At 36.3% G+C, this 21,299-nt stretch overlaps 1 protein-coding gene across 1 annotated transcript; it reads right to left on the reverse strand.

Annotated features, from left to right (window-relative positions):
• Window positions 1–7,196: 7,196 nt before the first annotated feature.
• On the reverse strand, window positions 7,197–21,270 carry LOC140140296 (uncharacterized). Its single transcript, XM_072162078.1, has 10 exons — window positions 21,152–21,270; window positions 19,035–19,124; window positions 16,586–16,725; window positions 14,081–14,177; window positions 13,003–13,141; window positions 11,961–12,023; window positions 10,833–10,895; window positions 8,665–8,916; window positions 7,974–8,183; window positions 7,197–7,615 (listed from the first exon to the last, which is right to left on the reverse strand). Exons 1-10 carry the CDS (start codon window positions 21,224–21,226, stop codon window positions 7,539–7,541), a joined length of 1,206 nt encoding a protein of 401 aa, XP_072018179.1. The 5' UTR covers window positions 21,227–21,270; the 3' UTR covers window positions 7,197–7,538.
• Between the last annotated feature and the right edge of the window lie 29 nt (window positions 21,271–21,299).

The raw sequence follows: 21,299 nt of genomic DNA on the forward strand, positions 1-21,299 counted from the left end.
GCACACATAAATTGTGGTTGCCCAGTGTATATGTGGTATTTTTTAATTTGGGGTCAAATGTCATTAAGGGGTCACTTCCGGTATAAAACGAAATACTTATTAAATGCATCTTCTTCCACAAATTACGTAGGACAGTGACGCCACTTGCACACATGCATTGGTGTTACCCAGTGTGTATGGGGTGTACACAGATTTGGGGTCAAAGGTCATTAAGGGGTCACTTCCGGTATAAAACGAAATACATTCAAATATTTTTATTAGTTAAACCAAATATAGGGCAGTAACGGTATGTTCACATATGAGTTGCAGAAGAAAAACAAAGGACAGTAACGGTATATTCATATATGAATTGTGGTTACCCAGTGTATATGTGGGTTTTTTTTTATGTCAAAGGTCATCAAGGGGTCACTTCCGGTCTGAGACGAAAAACCTTCAAAATGCCCCTTCTGTCACAAATAACATGGCATAGTGATGCCACATGCAAATGTGCATTGACATTAGCCAATGTCTATGGGGCTTTCATATATTTTGGGGTCAAATGTCATTAAGGGGTCACAACACGGCTGTGTTCGTGGTCTTAGACCACAGCTAAGTCTAGTTTTGTGATGTATCTTTAGAAATAAAGATGGTAAGTAACATTTCAGAAAGGAAATCGTGCAAGGAATCCATTCAACTGCGTGTAGCATAGTAGATTCCTTATAAAAGGAGCAGTTTTTGAGATAAGCGGCAAAAATACAATTGTGTGCCCGTCAGAATTGCGGTTCTCGAACAACAAAGCTGAAAAATTTTGCAGTTTTGCAACAAAATAATTAAGTTAATAATAAATAAATAAATAAATAAAAAATAAATATAAAGTAATAAAAAATAAATATAAATCAATCAATCAATAAATAGATAGATAAATAAATAAATAAATAAATAAATAAATAAATAAATAAATAAATAAATAAATAAATAAATAAATAAACAAACAAACTACGCTTAGCGGGGACAATTAATTATGGCGCATCACATTTGTCACAGTATTATCAATATAACACACCGGCCATAAAATTCGGGCGAACTTCGCTATTCCGAAGGTTCGCTGTTCCGAAGGTTCGCTATTCCGAAGGTTCACTTTTCCGAAAATTAAAAAGGTTCTCTATTACGAAGGTTCTCTATTCCGAAAATAGAAAAGGTTCTCTATTCCGAATATGAAAAAGGGTTCTTTATTCCGAATAAGTAAAAATGGGTTCTCTATTACGAAAATGAAAGAATGTTCTTTATTCCGATATAAGCCATCGTGTTCTCTACTCCGAAAATAAAAAAAGGTTCTCTATTCCGAATATGAAAAACGGGTTCTCCATCCGAAATCTGGGGCCCGTGACCTTTGACCTCTGGGGCCAAGATGAGCAAAGGATAAATCTACGGGATAGGGTTCGTTAGTGTACCACATATGGGCCCTGGGGCCTTTGTAGTTTTAGTGCTAGCCTTGACAGAATGATGTGTTTGATGACGGAGGAAAAGGTCCTAAAAGAAACCAAGTAAAGTTTTTCGGTTAGCCATGATGTTACGAATTCCACTGCATATAACATTTTGGAATAGAGAACCTTTTTTCATATTCGGAGTAGAGAACATGGTGACTTGTTCCGAAATAAAGAACCTTTATTCGTTTTCGGAATAGAGAACCCATATTTGAATATTCGGAATAGAGAACCTTTCTGTTTTCGGAATAGAGAACCTGTACTTGTGTTTTGGGAATTTTCGGAATAGAGAACCTTCGGAATAGAGAACCGTTTTTTCGGAATAGGAACCTTTAATTACATTCGGAATAGCGAATGGTAAAATTACACGTTCGGAAAAGCGAACCTTCGGAATAGCGAACCTTCGGAATGGCGGACCTTCGGAATAGCGAGAGGACCCCTAAAATTCAATCAAATCTCATTTTGTATAAGATATCGTAAAATGTAAATGTGTAAAAATGAAACAATCAGGCAAATATTATTATATTTCTCATAGTGAACATGCAGTTTTTTCTTTATTTTTTAAACACCCTGTATAAAGCATTTGATTAACGTATCAATACACAACCAAGATCAATCGAGTATCATATATTTATTTTCAAATAGGCCCTACTTATAAGTTTCCCCCTAAAACGTTTTAGAATAAGTCAAAAAATATTTTACGAAATGTACAAATTTAAAAAGATATGTATAGCCCTATTTGTTTTATACATTTTGGACCAATTTATAGCGTCACACGTCATTGCGTTCAGTCACAATGGTTACTCGTGTAAGAAAAGAGCATGATGCAGTCATGTCTACAGTAGAATTCATCTCGACCTTTGCAGGACTTAACCCCATTAAAAGCTATTAAACCAAGATAACACTCATTGAAACAGCTCAACTGATTAAATCGGATCTTCTCTGGTTGTGCACAAGTGTCTGTTTTCATGTGCGATATCGCAATAAAGCTGGTATAATAGCTTCAGTTGGGTAACCGATTATAAAGGAAACGAAAGGAAACAATGGTATGTGTAGCTTTGTTCACGAAATGAGACAATTGCCTGCTTTTTGTAAACCAGCATTCTTGAAAATGAGCAACATAATGATTGTTGACTTAACACGGTTTGGAAATAATTTCTTCATATTTTTGGTGTTATCTGTCGTTTACATATCCTTCCTAAAACACCAAAGTACGAATATTTCCAAACATCTAAATTAGCTAAAAATTTAGGACATGTTACAAAACTATATTGTCTAGAATTTTAGAAGAGTACTTTTAATATTGGCCGGTTATTTTTCACACAGCGACGTTAACTAGGCAATGTACTATTACCTATAACATTAACTAAAACACCAAAGTACGAATATTTCCAAACATCTAAATTAGCTAAAACTTTAGGACATGTTAAAAACTATATTTTCTAGAACTTTAGAAGAGTACTTTTAATATTGGCCGGTTATTTTTCACACAGCGACGTTAACTAGTCATATCCCCATACTTTTAACGTAGGGCTATTTGTAGAGGTCACGCGTCAATGGGAAAGAGCACTGTGTATTGTGTATAGGAAAACGGACAGTAACTGTAGTATGGACCGTTTTAAAAGTTGCACATGAGTCCATATATAGCAGTCAGGTTTTCTTTAACAAACACATGGATAGACCTGGCCTGCTATATTGTTTGAGAGCTGACTCCTATGGACTCAGATGCAACTTTTAACACTGTTTAAAACGGTCTCTTTTTTTACATAATGAACCATTATGACTGAACGCAATGATGTGTGATGCTATAATTTGGTCCATATGTGTAAACCAAATACAATACGGCTACCCATACCCTTTTACACGTTTGCATTTTGTCAAATATTTTTTGATTTATTTTAAAAAGTATTTAGAGGGGAACTTATAAGTTATGGACCCTATATATAAGGCACCGTTCAATATTATCTTCGGGTGAGTGGGAGTTTTAAGGGGGGGGTCTTGGTCTTGAGAGGGGAATATGATTATTTTTTACTTGAACCATGTTGATGAGTGTTCAAAATGGAGATAAGGGAAAAACAACGGGGAATCCGAAAATTTTGAGCGAGGGAGGAACGCGAATTTTTTTGTCGATTTATTGTTGGAAACCACTCTCCCTGGTGCAAATACTCTCACAATGAAATTTCATTGAAATTCATTATAATACAATTTGAATGAATTTCTTTAAGTTAATCGGCAGTTGGCGCCCTTATTACCCTTTAGCTAGCTTACGCAACATTACACTATACCAACTCCAAGTAGTTTTAGAATTCCCAAATATAAACCATAATAATGACGATTAGATTATGACAAATGCAACCCTTTCAAATTCTTCTCAAGCTTCTGCATAAACATTTTTGCTTAATGTACATTTCAGACTATTGCAAAATACCGAAATATACTGTAGAATATTCATTATCAACATGTGTCAGCTGCGTTGGCCATTTAATATGCTATTTAAGCACATTTGAAATTCACAAGTTCATCTAATCTTCATTCATGCAGCAGATTTGGTAACCTCTGACCTTGTCCCACAATGCATTGTACTTTACAGACTTATTGCGTGCATGCAGAATACACATTACAGAAACTGTAAGTGCTAAATGTGCTAGTTTGCCCCCGGGAGTTTGCCCCATACACGTGAAAGATCTCACATGCTAGAGGTGGCATCTGCAAGCTAATATCAACTTTTCACAAGCTTGCCCAGCTAATGTTGAAGTAATATAAGCATTTCATACACCATCCCACACACCCACCCCAATACCCTTCTTACACCAGGACTAGGGTATATTTCTTATCACACCATTCTTGTGTGGCAAAAAAACGTACCACCGATAGTTTGTTTCACACATACCCTGCTTACTACCCTATGATGTAGTCTCTAAAATAGCATTTCTGCGCGTTTGATGCCTTATGGGGGACCTGTAAGTGATTTTGTCTTTGAGTGAATCCACAGTACCCCACAAGAATGCATGGGGTCAGCTTCCCCTACCTTTGCCCCCTGGCTACGCCACTGCGCCACCCGTCCCCCTCCCCTCATACAAAACACAAACCCCTGCAGTCATTCACCCCGCCTGACGACACAAACACCCCACACTCAGACACACATGCACCCATCCACCCCTTCACATCATGAGCCCGCCCACCCACTCCACACACCTGCTAGTGATAACTATAGACACCATGGCGCCTTTTTAATTGGTTTGAATCTGACACGTGTCTGTTGTCAATTCACCAAATTCAAGCACGACTGATATATAGATGGAATAAGCGTGTATTTTAGCAACATAATTTCATACCAATATCTGGGTTAAGTTGCAGTCGATAACAATACCAAAAGCAAAACAGATATGACGATTACACATAACCATGGTTACTTCGATAGTTTACATTTTTATACTGGCTATAAAATAGATATAATATATTTCACACACATAGAATAATTATAGTACTGTTCAAACAACCCAGTTTTATACCCGCATGCAATAGCATGCAGGGTATCTTCCCATCCTGTGGTTTCTTCTCCTTCTCCTATCAAACACATCATTCTGACAAGGCTAGCGCTAAAACTACTAGGGCCCCAGGGCCCATATGTGGTACACTTATGGGCCCTATCCCGCACATGTGCCTTTTGCCCATCTCGGCCCCAGAGGTCAAAGGTCACGGGCCCCAAGGGCCCAAATGTAAAAACACAAACCATGCCGTTTCTCATCAGATGAAGCAGCCTCAGGGCCCTGAGTTGGTACACTGATAGCCCCAGGGGTACTCTATAAATACAAGTATACATGAGCCCCATATGTTATATATTATGGGCCCCAGGGCCCCAAATGTTAAAAAATATGGGGCAACAGATTGACAAGCCTAGCTATAAAGCTACAAGGGCACTAGGGCTCATATGTTGCACATGTATAAGCCCTAAATTGTAGATGTGCCTTTTGCCCATTTTGGCCCCAGATGTACAAGGCTAGAGGCCCCAGGGGCCCAAATGTTAAAACAAAGGGCCGGCCGTTTCTCAGCAAATAAAGTAGCTACAGGGCTCAGATTTGGTACACAGATAGGTTTTCAGTATTATATTGTCATATGTACATATGTACCCCATATGTCACATAATATGGGCCCCTGGGCCCCAAACGCTAAAACATATGGCCGGTCGTTACTCTGTAAATAAAGCAGCTTTAGGGCTCAGAGTTAGTACACAGATTGCACCTGAAAATCACATTGTTATATGTACATGTGAGCCCCATATATTACATTATATGGGCCCCAGGGCCCCAAACGCTAAAACATAGGGCCGGCCGTTACTCTGTAAATAAAGCAGCTTTAGGGCTCAGAGTTAGTACACAGATTGCACCTGAAAATCACATTGTTATATGTACATGTGAGCCCCATATATTACATTATATGGGCCCCAGGGCCCCAAACGCTAAAACATAGGGCCGGCCGTTACTCTGTAAATAAAGCAGCTTTAGGGCTCAGAGTTAGTACACAGATTGCACCTGAAAATCACATTGTTATATGTACATGTGAGCCCCATATATTACATTATATGGGCCCCAGGGCCCCAAATGCTAAAACATTGGGCCGGCCGTTACTCAGTAAATAAAGCAGCTACAGTGCCCAGCTTGAGTCTACTGATAGCACTAGAGAATTAAACTTCAACATATGTCCATGGGCCTCATAAGTCAAATATGGCCCCATGGCCCCAAATGTTAAAACAAAGGGCCGGCCGTTTCTCATCAAATAAAGCAGCTTCCGGGCTCAGAATTTGTACACAATAGCACCTGAGAATTAAATTGTTATTAACACCCACATACCCCCCCCCCCCACACCTACACACGTAGGACTAAACAGACATATCCGTATTATAATTATTAATATAATAATTGGAAATACCAGCGTGAAGCGTTAAGGCTGTTCCAGTTAAATTACATACCCACTGGCTGTTCTATTTAATTTACATACTCCCTCTGAAATGGTCACAAAATAGGCTGTTCCGTTTAATTTAAATACTCCAAAATGGCTGTTCCATTTAATTTACATACTCCCTCTGGAATAGTTTTCCCTAATCATATTGCATAGCCTCACTGTGAATAAGAGAGACTGACAACAACAATCTATGGAGAGACAACTCCCCTGGCAGGGGACTTTTTACAAGTTCTTTTTTTTAAAGTGCTACGAGAGTGCAACCTGCATTAAATTAAAGCTTGTGACTTGGACTTTCAATTTTTACATTTTCTATATTTAGCACCTGAGAATCATATTGTTACTAACACCCACGCACGCACCCCTCCACCCCACACACGTAGGACTAAACAGACAGATCGTATTATATCATAATTGGAAATACCAGCGTGAAGCGTTAAGGCTATTCCAGTTAAATTACTTACCCATTGGCTGTTCCATTTAATTTACATACTCCCTCTGAAATGGCCCACAAAAAGGCTGTTCCGTTTAATTTACATACTCCCTCTGAAATGGTTGTTCCATTTAATTTACATACTACCTGAGTAAGAGAGACTGACAACAGCAACCTATGGAGAGTAAGAGAGACGACTCCCCTGGGAGGGGACTTTTTACAATTTCTTTATTTTAAGTGCAACCTACATTCAATTAAAGCTTGTGACTTGGACTTTCACTTTTAACACATACATTTTCTTTATTTTAAGTCCTCAGCAAAAAAGGACTGTAAGTTTGGGTACACCGATAACATGCGGGTATAGCCGTATTTGTGTACAAATATATAGCCTTCTAGTTTCTTCTATTGTGTTGCAAATCTTGCCTTGTTAAAGAGCAACTTCGTGATCCACAACCTTTCGTGCATATTCGTGCTCCTTAGGGAAGGTGACGAGCAAGGATAAAAGCACGGGACAAAGACAGCACCCAATATGTTTTTTCGTAGATTTCTAGTGAACTATCCCCCAAAAGAGGATGCTAGACTCACGGAATGCCCCTTTAAGACACAATCTTGCTCATACTCTGGGCTAATACTATTTACATGCAGCAGAATACATTCTAAAGAGTTATTTCGGCGAAGTTCCATCATCTTTCTGAATCACCAGATGACACCGATGGCATGGATACTGTAACCGATGACCTTCTTCGTGTTCTTTGATAATCTGAAAAAGTACAAAAAGTACAAGGATGAATATTTGAGGTTTAAATGCTTTTTGTGCTTGCTAGCAAAATAGAAAGGCTTTCAGCCTCCGAAAGAGATTCCAACCAATATTTACTAAGATCGACATTACGTTACAGTCCCTCTTAAAAAAATCTAAATAATTCTAACCGTTCGAATTAATGCAGCTGAACGAGTGTGTAATTTAGCCAATTCTTGTAGGGAAATGTAACGTAATGGGCTATTACTCGCTATAACATTGACTTCCTTACTTAAGTTACAGTAATTAACTACAGGGTTTCAATAATACTAGCTTATAGGAACTAGAATTTACCAACATGTCATTTTTAATAAATAAATACCTAGCATTCCTGTCCGATCGCTTATAGTATCCTCCTCCTCACCACCGCCATCATTATTATTTTCTGAATGTTCAGCAACGTCCTCATCCAATGTGTCCATTGACGTGTTGGCACTAATTATAGGTTGTTTGTTTTTACCCCCTCCTTGGTAAAAAACAACTCTGTGTAGGTTAGGGGTAGATTCGACAGAAGGAGGGTCCGACCCTGGTACTGATGGAGGAACGGGTAGCAAAAAAATAAGAACGAATATGCTGATCTTAGCAAACATAACTTAATAAATGAAACTGTTATCAGTTTATGACTATTATATAGAAACGAGGGGCCACATAAATTTACTAAGTTTGTAATTACCTTCCCTCGACAATCTCAGCTATCATTGTTAATAAAAATAGTTGTTTGTAGACCATCGAAACGTCCAATTGAGTCATTGCAAGGTCTAGGTTAGATTTAAAATAAATTAAGAAAACTACCCAACAACTTTCCCTACTAGTAAGGAAATGCGAGGCACAATTTTGTTTTTCTGGAGAATGATGTGAAATCATTCTTTTTGAAGTGGAATTGGAGATACTGATATGAAATCATTAACTTCAGACAGATGTAAACCTTTCCCTTTGTTAATTCTTCTTTCAAATCTTTGAAACAGACGTCTCTAAATTATTTATTTTGGCAGGTTTCTAGAACACGTACTCACCTCTTCTTGGTAAAATTTTTTCGCTGTTATATGCACCACACATGACTGCTAGAGGAACAACACAAAATATCAGAAGAACAATGGCTACTATGTACCATAAACAATTACAATCATGCAAGGCATTGTCTGTATCATCGCCTGTACTTCTGTTACTGTTGTCTGTTGGTGTTTCTTCTTTGTTGGCCGTTGGTGTTTTTTCTTTGTTGGCCTCGCATGGCGGACAGATGCAAGGTTGACTGCGGCCGGTTTCATCTAAAAGATAAATCAAAGAATAGCTAAAATGCTCAATGGTAATCCGAACATGATGCTGAAGTAATTGCCTGCCGCACACCGAGATCGCCTGGATAATAATTACATTGTACAGCAGAGACACTAAAATTAACACACGGGATCGATATACATGAATGTGCTATGCACGATTTCAGTCGATTTGATATTCAGACGATAAATCTCTGGATACCGGGATAGAAAATGATGAATATCTTCCGTAATTTTGTTATTCTAAAGAAGCCATATTTTGATGCGTGCACTTGAATATATGTGTTGAAAGGATATGATAGTCGTTAGCTTGGGTATTGAGAAAGAACCGTCCGTATTGAGCTCAAAAACTGACACAATTCTGATTTTATATGTGCCGAACTATAGCGCAGCGTAGGCCACACGTGGATGCAGTCAAAAAGCAGATGACCTCATGGCGTATACCATACTCACTAACATCTATAGAGGTCAGTGACCAGGTTATTGTCAATAGCCTTCGTCGGATGTCCCTCGACCCATTATGCGTCTCAAAACTATTAAACAGGTCGGACCAAAATGACCGTGCGTGGCTGTGGTGGATTCAACCTACTATGACGATTTCTGCCATGATGAAGATATCGGGACGATGGCACTGTATGCCGTGCATGGCTGTATTTTGAACTGGACTGGGAATTGGGCTAGTCCAGTTGAAATTCACACTCACCCTGTGGAAGATTTCGGAAATATCTTCCACAGGGGAGTATGAATTTCAAATGTAAATTTGTTAATCATTTTGAAATCACCCTGTATTATGGCTTTACCTATATCTTCCACAACTGGAGTGAGTATTTCAAATGGAAGTTACCCAATTGTCTATTCTATTCAAAACTTAAACTCCCTCAGTGGAGGACTTTAGCTACAGGGGTAGTGTGGATTTTAAATGGAATAGCCGACTGAATTCATTTGCGAACTAAAGCTGTCAAACAGGAATGGTTAAAATGGAAATGGAAATGGCCGGCTTTAAAATTGGACCAGGTGGACCCGGGCCAAGGGCCCAAAATATTTGAGGCCACCAATAAACACCATGTTTTCGGCTAAAATAGGGTAAATTTTCGCGTTTGCACTGGCCCTTTAAATAGCAAAATGTACCTTCATTTTGGTCTAAGATAGTCTGAATTATTCAAATTTTAACTAAATATGCTCCTTGTCTCTAAATTGTATTAACTGTCCCCCACTGTCGATCTTATAGTATACATGAACCAAAACTTGCAAATGCGCATGCCTTCCTCAAGGGCCTAGCAGGGCCCCCAAAAGGTAAATACGGCCCTGACAATGGGTTGTTTATACCTGGTCACTCTATGGGGCCAGGGTATCGAGCGTGACTTCTCTCTAGTCCGAAGGGTCGCTAGTCCACAGGTTCTCTAGTCTGAATGGTCGCTAGTCCGAAAACCAAATTAAGTTTGCTATATATAGAATAAGGGTTAGTGTTAGGGTTAGGGTTTAGGGTTAGGGTTTAGGGTTAGGTTAGGGTTTGCGAGCCTTATTCTATATTCGGACTAGAGAACCCGATATTCGGACTTTTTCAGAATTCGGACGAGCGAATGGGACTCTTCGGACTAGCGAACCTTCGGACTAAGGAGCCTTCGGACTAGGGAGCCTTCGGACTAGAGAGTTGTCGCCGATATCGAGTAAATTGATTAAGCCGAGGTAGCAGCGCTGTTTAACAATAGAAAAAAACTGAGTTCAAGGTAAACAGATACATTTTAATGAAAGACAGAGATAAAAAAGACTAGTTTGCGTCTTACGTCAGGGCAAAGTCGCGCCGTGATTGGTTGCTGACCTGCGCAGTACGACATTTTTTGTTTATTTGTCAGAATTTCAGACGCGAACTAGTTTTTTTTTTATCTGTCTTTCATTACAGATGTACTTACCTGGTGTGTTGGAGCCATCGGCTGTCTTCTGTGTTTCTGTTATCGATGGTGCCGCAATTGTATCTAGAAATTGCCATAAAGAACGTTAATAAATAAATCTAAAAGCTTCTAAAGCTATTATTTTATATTAAATATTTTGAAACCACACTCCATCCGATAGAACTAATCAGGATAAGCTAGGATAGCTGCCAAACAAGTGTAAAGACTACCAATTACAGTCTAGTAATCAATTTAAGGGCATCACTTTCGGGCAGATGTATACCAGCTACAGTCAGGTAATATTAGGCTTGATACCAGTGAGATGAATACCCGTTACAGTCAGGTCACTAAGATGATAAAAGTCTGGTTACAATGACACCATCAGTTACAGTTATAATTACTCCCCATTCCAGAGAAATCCAGCACTAATTTGTTTTGGATTAAACAAATATTATCCTGTTTTGCCAAATAAAACATAGCTAAATCCTAATCATTTTGTTAGTTCTAAGTGGCAATAAAAGTCAAGTTTTAATATTTTTTCAATTTGAGGGAAAATGGTCCAAAACGTGCAATTTTGCATGTTTCTTACTATTGTAATCACAAAATTACAAGACTTGGCACAAGCCTAAGCGTTCAAAATCTTGAGTATATGGTAAAAGTAAGCTCATAATTTGAATATTATATGTTATTTTTTGGTTATGAAAAAAATTGGAAAATGTGTTTTCCAAAAATTAGAATGCATAACTTGAAATTAGTCTTTATTCAAGTCTTTGTCACAGAATACGAAAAGATTGAAAAACGCCCTAAAAATGCAAGTTTTTGGCCCTTATTTCCAAAAAATTGACCTAATATTGAAATTTTACTTTCATTGCCAGTTAGGACTAACTAAAGGATTAGGATTTAGCTATGTTGCATTTGTCAAAACAGGATAATATTTTTTAATCCAAAAAAATTAGTACTGTCTTTTTCTGGAATGGGGAGTAGAGATTACAAGTATCAGTTACTAACAGTCTGTTTACAATAACATTTTCTTGGGACATTTACCATACGAATCTTCACAGTCAATTGATAGTGATTTCTTGGAAACTGACTTATATTTCAAACTGATTTGATCAATTTTGTGACAAAAACTAACATGAAACAACTTACTGTCAGATCGAGGCTCATCAGACCCTTTAATAGGAACACAACCATATTCAAAATAAGGATAATCTGTAAAAGTATAGAAAACAAGAATTGACTAAATACAAATATTATTTTCGTAAATAGACAAAATCCAAGACAATAAGGCAACATGCAATTAGGTTTAACGAAGTAGCATACGAAATAAGCGTATAGTAAAAGTTTGCTTTGTTTAGGCACCAGAAACAAATATGTGACGTGTCATGTCAAAAGGAGACACTTTTGGGCAGGTTATCAATTGTGAGGTTTTTACATATCCGAAATATAGAGATATTTTGCTCCACAACGCCATTTTCCCCAATAAAATAGGACATTCCTAAGCGAAGATATTGAGTTTGTAAGTTATGGTACTATAAAATTGCAAATTGAGATATCGGCCTTTAAAAATATTATTGACAATGTTGAGAGTATGAATTACCTTGAAAAATGTCTCCAAAAATACAAGATACCAGTTATATTCCGGTCTGAAACTATCAGACAATATTTTAAACATTGATAACATCACAAATTTGCAACAAACCCAAATTGTGAAAAAATCACCCCGTGCAGATTTTTGGCTATTTCTCCATTTACGATCCTGCCCAAAAGTGTCTCCTTTTGACATGACACGTCACATATGTTCGATCTCTGGATCGACCGTCGATGCTGCTTCGATGCTTGTTATTAATTAACTATCAACTAATTAATCAGAATTAACGCCAAATTTATATTGGTCAATATCCCTACAGGCACAAATTACTATTTTATCACAATTAACAATAGTAAATTAATTGACTTCAAAAATAATAAGGATCGACCAAGCATCGATGCTCGATCGAAATATCGAACTAATTTGTTTCTATTGCCTTATCCTGGTTCAACCATGTGTACTGGCGCTGAGCAAAATCTAAGTATAAACTATGATTCATATTTATACAATCAAAAAGGCGGTGAAACTGTACATATTCCATAATGAGTCAGTTATAAAACACGGATCATGACTAAGATTAATTTTAACATTTTTATTTACCAATTATAGGCACTCTTTGAATCTGATAATCCTTTGGGCAGCGTGGTATATGCAGACATTTAGATTTGTCCGATGGGTCCTCATATGTGTCTGGTGGGCAATCACATCTTCTATCTTCAGCACCTTTGCATGAAGATACCTGTTAATTGGAAGAAAAAGTTATAGTCTACATGGTATTTATGCAAATATTAATTTACAGGGTCAATCGTGCAATAAACTGGTTTTAATAGTTAAATGAACTGGTTTAAGGGATGGGGTATGAACGTTTGGATAGTATTTGTTGTGAGAATACGAAGAATATGCTCCTGATATCAAAAAGTGTTGAATTTTTTGAAATTCGCAACGTAATACACGTTTTATGGCAAATGATTAAAAATTGATATTTTTGATATTTAACAGTACTCGAAGTAAACTTTATAAATCTGATGATTTGTACTTAAAGGTTATGTAGGTGGGATGAAAAGCCGACGATCAATTGAAAATTTGAAGATATTGATTTTTTTCCCAAAACACCAAAAAAAATGAGGTCTTTTTGGGGAAAATCCATATCTTCAATATGAAAGGTCCACATTTTAAATTGATCGTCGGCTTTTACTCCCAGCTACATACACTTTAAGAATATATCATTAGATTTATAAAATTTACTTCGAGGACTGTTATATATCAAAAATGTGAAAAATATCAAATTTAATAATTTGTCATAAAATTTGTATTATATCGTGAATTCCAAAAAATGAAAATTATTTGATATCAGAAAGACATTCTTCGTATTCAGAATGCAATCCGATACGTCAGATGTGCTCTCATGTCCCACACAAAATACTTTCCAAACACTCAAAACGCTCATTCCAGATCCCTTAAGGGCCATGGGTCAATGAGTTACATAAGAAAACATTGTGCAGTCATGTAGTTCCCTAGGACATGTTTAGTATCATCTACTAACCATGATATCAGTGTCACTATATGAGTATATGCTACGGTAACTATTCGGCTAAATGAGTTATTACCTTCGATAATATTAAAGTCGGTGAAATATTGCATATTTTTTAAGGTTCTTGAAACGTATTGAAATACTTACGGGAATTAAAGCACCTTCGCACTCTGTACACGGGTATGGTTTATCACAAAAATTAGATTCGGGCATGAATCCCTCGTCCAATTCAGGTAGTTTGCAGCTATATCAGCAAGCAGTATGAAAATAAAAGAAAACCAAACTAAGACTAAGAACCCAGCAAACACAAAAACGTTTTTAAAACGTTTAAAATGAGTTGTATTTTGCGTTTTGGTTTAGGTAAAAACGTTTTAATAACATTAAAATGTCGGGTTATGTAAAGGTCATGAAATCGTTTTAAAACGTTTTGTACGAAAACACACTACGACAATATTTTTAAAATGTTTTCGAAATGTCATTTTAAACTATTTTTGCAAACATTTTTGGTCAAATATTTTGTCAACACTTTTAACATTATGTTACAATATTTGCACAAAACGTTTTAATAACATTTAAATGTCGGGTTATATAAAGGTCGTGAAAACATTTTAAAAACGTTATTGTAAATATTTTGGGCAAACATTTTTTGCAAAATGTTTTTTCAACCCCAAAATATCATTCTGTTTAGAATGATTTGTACCAAGTTTTCAAAAATGTTTTTGGAATGTTATTAAAACGTTTATATACCCTTTATATAACCCGACATTTAAATGTTTTCTGTAAAACATTTGTGTTTGCTGTGCAGTAAATTGCCAACGAATGTTATTTAATGTTATGAAAACGTTTTATACTCTTAATATACCCTTTATATAACCTGACAACCTTTTATAACAATTTGCGAATGATGTCGAAAATGTTTTGTGTTTGCTGGGAACTTAAGGGATCTAGAACGAGCGTTTATGGCGTTTCGACAGTACGAAGCATGTCTTTCTGATATCAAATAATTTTCATTTTTGAAATTCACGATATAATACAAATTTTATGACAAATTATTAAAATTTGATATTTTTCAAATTTTGATATATAACAGTCCTCGAAATAAATTTTATAAATCTAATGATATATTCTTAAAGTGTATGTAGCTGGGAGGAAAAGCCGCCGATTAATTGAACATTTTTACCTTTTATATTGAAGATATGGATTTTTTCCCCAAAAAACCTATTTTTGTTTGGTATTTTGAGAAAAAAATCCATATCTTCAATACGAAAGGTCAAAATTTCTAATTGATCGTCGGCTTTTCATCCCACTTACATAAACTTTAAGTATAAATCATCAGATTTATAAAGTTTACTTCAAGTACTGTTAAATATCAAAAATATCAATTTTTAATGATTTGCCATAAAATGTGTATTACATTTCAAAAAATCAAAATTATTTGAAATCATGAAGGACATTCTTCGTACTCAGAATGCAATTCGATATGTCTGATGTGCTCTAATGTCCCACTATAAATACTGTCCAAACGTTCACACCCCTTCCCTTAACAGCAGTAAGAACGCTAAAACAGAGAGCTCAATTACACGGTGTCTTTGAAAGAACTATATTATTTGATATTTTAATGCCAAAACCAAATTATAACCAAATAATGTATGGAATTGTATAATGAATCAGCTTTCATATACATCAAATTCCAAAGTGCTTAAGTCAGACTCTATAGTTAATTATATTTTGTTTAGGTGGCACCGACACACAAATTAATGTATAACTAGAAGACTAGATAATGAAGGACAGGTAAGAGCAATATTTCGAACAGTTATCATAATTTCCGAAGGGTTGTTTTGCCAAATACGCTTTCTCTATGGAAGTCCATAAACCAGAAAATACCGAAAGGTTTGGTTCTGGAGCGCCATTTTATCCTTTGTCATGTTTTTTACTAGAACTGTTTGTTTCAAAAATTATTATTCAAATCTTCTAAAATATTATTAGGTGTGTTAAATAGAAGGGGTCTTTCTTGACGTGTGCTTGACCCGAAAGGTCAATGTTCCAAATAAAATAACTGACCATTTGAAGCAAAAAAATTTTCTGAAATACGCTTTCAGAAATAAGCTCCCTCGGAGTAAAGACATCCCTTCAACATTCAGGACAAGGGTCATTCGGATCGGAGTAAACACTGGTAAAAAACGACCTTTCAGAGAAATAATCCAAACCAGGTATCAACTAAATTGAAAAGGACGTTGGCTCTTATTAAAGTGGTTCCTTGTTATGCAAATGAGACAGTTTACGCTCTGTAGCTTTTACACTGAGATTTCGGAGCTTCCTCTTTGTTAAGTTAAAACCTTCCCTATTCCCTGTCTCAGTAGAATATGACCGTTGCTATGTCAACGGGATCACGCTTTCTTTGTTACGATGGCATATCAAAATTGGGAACAGGTGTATGAGCCCAGGCTTGGAGCAGTAACTAATGGTTACAAACGTGCACAACGACAGCGAATTCCGCGTACTAAAGGCTGTTTCATAATTTGAAAAGAGTCTACCGCACGACTATTTGGTGCTAACAAAATATCACATAAGTATACTTAGGGAATGTAATGGAGTACCTTCGGAGCAAATTAAAAAACCTTCGAATATCCCATAATACCACGGTATACTTACTCTGTAGGTTTTATAACTGTCCCATTCGGTGCACACTCACAACTTGTTTTCATGTACCGCCCAGGCCGGCATACATCACACCAACAATTCCCAGTGATTTGAAACGTTGTCTCTCCATTACACACTATGCAATTTGCATTCTAGAAAAGTAAGGAATAAATGGTACTTAGGGACCGTTCACAAACACTTGTTAGGGGGGCCTGATGCAAAAAAGGGGCCCTGAAATTTTTTGACCTTCCTAGGGGGGGCCTGAAAAAAATGACCACAAAATTTCCTGGAAAAATTGAGTTTATATTCTGCCCTATGGGTTTGACCCATAATTTTCATGTCACAAAGGGGGGCCCTGAAATTGTCGAGGTCTGTAAAGGGGGGGGGCGAAAGAATTTCGCGATAATTTTTTCATCATTTTTGCATCACCTTACAAGTGTTTGTGAGGGGTCCCTTATCACAGAAAGAGTGAATTCATATTTAGTCGGAATTCCTTTACGCCTTTGTCGTTAATTTGACTTGCGACTCTCCACATTTTAACAATAGAGGTTATCCACTTCACTCATGTGTGCTTTCTAACAAAAGGCACTGGTTCCCGTAGTATTCCTCATTCAAACTAATTCAATGCACGACCTCGGAGTTACCTGCATGACTTTGGCGGGCTATTTTGAAACAGTCATGGTTGCACATGCAGGTACTTCTTTAGAATGTCCTAAACAAGGTATAGCAGTCGTTGATAGGATATGCAGCTTATAGAACATGGATAACCTCTATAAGTCCTATATTCACAGTATTGTCCCTCGACGAGGTCTGGACAACAGGTTAATTTCGTCTTGGCGTACATTCGCCGCAGAAATAGTTACGTAACTTGTTCGCTGCCTCAGCAATAAGTCGACAGACATCACATGGCTCATGACACATTGCAGTACAACTAAATTTACCGTCCTGTTGAAGGTAGTGTCAGCTTATCTTGTGGTGGTCAGCAAAAAGTGAAAACAGCGCGGAAAGTTCAAAATTTGCTGTGTATATCGTGGGTCCTATGATTTGTGCAGATCAGGGTACGTAATTACCTCTTCAGTGAATGAGATGTACAAAAGGCACCAACAGAGACACCGTTGAAATATACATTTATTCTGATGAAAGTGCAGTGTCTCCGTACCAGGTGTGAATATTAACGCACAATCATTGAAAATAAATAAATAAATAAATAAATAAATAAATAAATAAATAAATAAATAAATAAATAAATAAATAAATAAATAAATAAATAAATAAATAAATAAATAAATAAATAAATAAATAAATAAATAAATAAATAAATTTTCTTAGTTTATGTAGGTGGGATGAAAAGCCGACGATCAATTGACAATTTTGACCTTTCGTATTGAAGACATGAATTTTTTTCCCAAAACACCAAAAAAATTAGGTCTTTTTGGGAAAAAAATCCATATCTTCAATATGAAAGGTCAACATTTTCAATTGATCGTCGCTTTTCCTCCCAACTACATACACTTTAAGAATATATCATTAGATTTATATAATTTACTTCGAGGAATGTTATATATCAAAAATGTGATAAATATCAAATTATAACAATTTGTCATAAAATTTGTATTATATCGTGAATTTCAAAAAATGAAAATTATTTGATATCAGAAAGACATTCTTCGTATTCAGAATGCGATTTGATATGTCTGATGTGCTCTCATGTCCCACAAAAAATACTGTCGAAACGCTCAAAACGTTCATTCCGGATCCCTTAAGGGCTGGGGTATGAACGTTTGGACAGTATTTATTTTGGGACTTTAGAAAACATTAGGCATATCGAATTGCATTCTGAATACGAAGAATGTCATTCTGATATCAATAATTTTGATTTTTGAAATTCGCAATTTAATACACATTTTATGGCAAATCATTAAAATTGATATTTTTGATATTTAACAGTACTCGAAGTAAACTTTATAAATCTGATGATTATACTAAAAGTGTATGTAGGTGGGATGAAAAGCCGACGATCATTTGAAAATTTGGACCTTTCGTATTGAATATATGGATTTTTTTTCCAAAAACACCAAAAAAAATTAGGTCTTTTTGGGAAAAAAATCCATATCTTCAATATGAAAGGTCAAAATTTTCAATTGACCATCGGCTTTTCCTCCCAGCTACATACACTTTAAGAATATATCATTAGATTTATATAATTTACTTCGAGGACTGTTATATATCAAAAATTTGAAAAATATCAAATTTTTATAATTTGTCATAAAATTTGTATTATATCGTGATTTTCAAAAATGAAAATTACTTGATATCAGAAAGATATGCTTCGTATTCAGAATGCAATTCGATAGGTCTGAGGTGCTCTCATGTCCCACAAATAATACTGTCGAAACGCAATAAACGCTCATTCTAGATCCCTTAAGGTATGTTAAATATATTTTGATTAACAGAAACCTACAGCGGTTGGAGGTGACGGTATACATGGAACTTGTCGACCCTGTCTGTCCAATGTCGTGTCTCCAACATCAGCTTGTGAGCAATATACCATCTGAAAGAAAGAAAGAAAGAAAAAAGAATGAAAGATAGAAAGAAAAGAAAGAAAGAAAGAAAGAAAAGTAGGTAAGAAAGAAAGAAAGAAGGAAAGAAAGTACGAACGAAAAAAAAGAAATCAGAATTTATTTTCTGATTATAATGATCTCCAGTTTTGAAGAGAATCTGAAAGAAAGTTGATATACACAAACATATCAACTTGTTAGAGTAATTTTAGAGGTGAGGAATAATCACGCAGTGCTGCATTAAAAGTGTTTCAAATAAGGTTGTGCTTATATTAATCGTGTATATATAATTTATTGGGAAAGTACGTGCGTTTCGAATTTGACCTTGGCTGTGGCTTTTTAGTTTACAAACAAAAAATCAAATATATAGCAAACGCATTCATTGCAAAGGAAATATTTTACCCATTCCTACGAAACCCGGAACATGTCGACAAACCTGAATGAAAAAATATTTGAAGGTTAAATAGTATATAAGATTGATCGTATTTTAGGACTTTTTTGTATACTTTTAGTCCGTTTGGACCATTTTCGTCAACATTTGCTCCCTTCACCTGAAAACTACATTCCCTGTCCCCTCCTTTGCCCACCCCTCTGAAAAGTTCCTGACTATGCCGCTGGATATCTGGGTTTTAAACAGAAGCAATTGGGATATTACTTTGCCTGATATTGACTTTTGAAGCTTTTTACATGTTTTAATATCCATTGCATTGGAGGCTACATGTTGTGTATTTGGACAAATTCATTGCTGCATTTCTCAGAATATTAAAACTAAAGATTGTCAAATTGAAGGCATATGCCTATATCGTATTTTCAAAAGTTATCAACCACTCAGTTACCATGGTTACTATAACATTATTTTCAAAAAATGTCAAAGTTAAATTCCTGGTTTGTGTAAACGGGTCACAACCCCCGTGGTTATTAGTCATCATTTTTGAGACCAATCTTGGACAACAAAAAAAATCTTTCAAGCATTAAATTCAGTCGCTTTATGTGCGAACAAGGTATTGTGTGCAGTGAAAGTTGTGCATCGACCCGAGACCTATTATGACGCTTGCTTCTGTTGGGAATTCCCTTTTGTTTTCCCCAACTAGAATCGTCTAGAACATTCTTTGGGCGACTATGCTCGGATTTGGTGTAATCGACGTGAATTTATTGAACTTAATTTCTTAATCTTGGTAAAAACATCAAATTATAAATTTCTTGATTAAATTGTCTTAAAGAGACTAAACAGTAAGCTTACTTGGGCTAAACATCAAGGTAAAGAAGAATCACGAATTGCACATTAATTAGCACAATGAAACTTGAAATTACAAATGGAAATATAACATCCATAGGCAGATCAACCAGATAAAAACTCTGCACATACCTGCTTGTGCGAGAACTTGAACCCCAAGCCTCTCGCTTTGCAGGGCGAGCGCTCCAACAACTGAGCTAAACAGACTGTCCCTGATAAACAGGACTCAAGTCTGGTACTTATGGATATGAGCAGTCAGGGTAAACAGTACAAACAACACATATTAACCACCAGTGCACGAGATTAATTAATGATGCTTACCCACCAGCCTATATACAACCAAGGGAAGAAAACCTACGCATCATGTAGTCTGTATCAAAATGATTGGTACCCATCAGTTTTGTGCGGGGACTTGAACCCCAGCCTCTCGCTTGCAGGGTGAGCGCTCTAACCACTGAGCTATACACAGACTGTTCCTGTTAAACAGGGCTCAAGTCTGGTACTTTTGGATATGAGTAGTAAGGGTAAACAGTACAAACAACACATTACACACCAGTGTACGGCATCAATTAATGATGCTTACCAGGGATGATTTAATACCCACCAGCCATTATACAAACAAGGGAAGAGTCCAATACGCATCATACACTGGAACATAAACACATTCAAGTCCAACCAGTGAACTGGCATAATACTGGGTGCACGTGAGTCTTGTATACACATGTGTCGATGTATATCGTAAAATTTAGTTATTCGAAAAACATAAACAAGCGAACGTCAACGTACCTTAATATTGCATGAAAGTAATATTATATTATATCCAACCACAATTAACACACATTTGCAAATAAGTGCTGACATTTTAAGTGTTGTATTTGAAATTAATCACAGTGAAAATACCACGATAGACGAGTTAAGACGACGACTAAGTGAC

Source organism: Amphiura filiformis, chromosome 19 (assembly GCF_039555335.1).
Source record: "Amphiura filiformis chromosome 19, Afil_fr2py, whole genome shotgun sequence".
NCBI lineage: Eukaryota > Metazoa > Echinodermata > Ophiuroidea > Amphilepidida > Amphiuridae > Amphiura > Amphiura filiformis.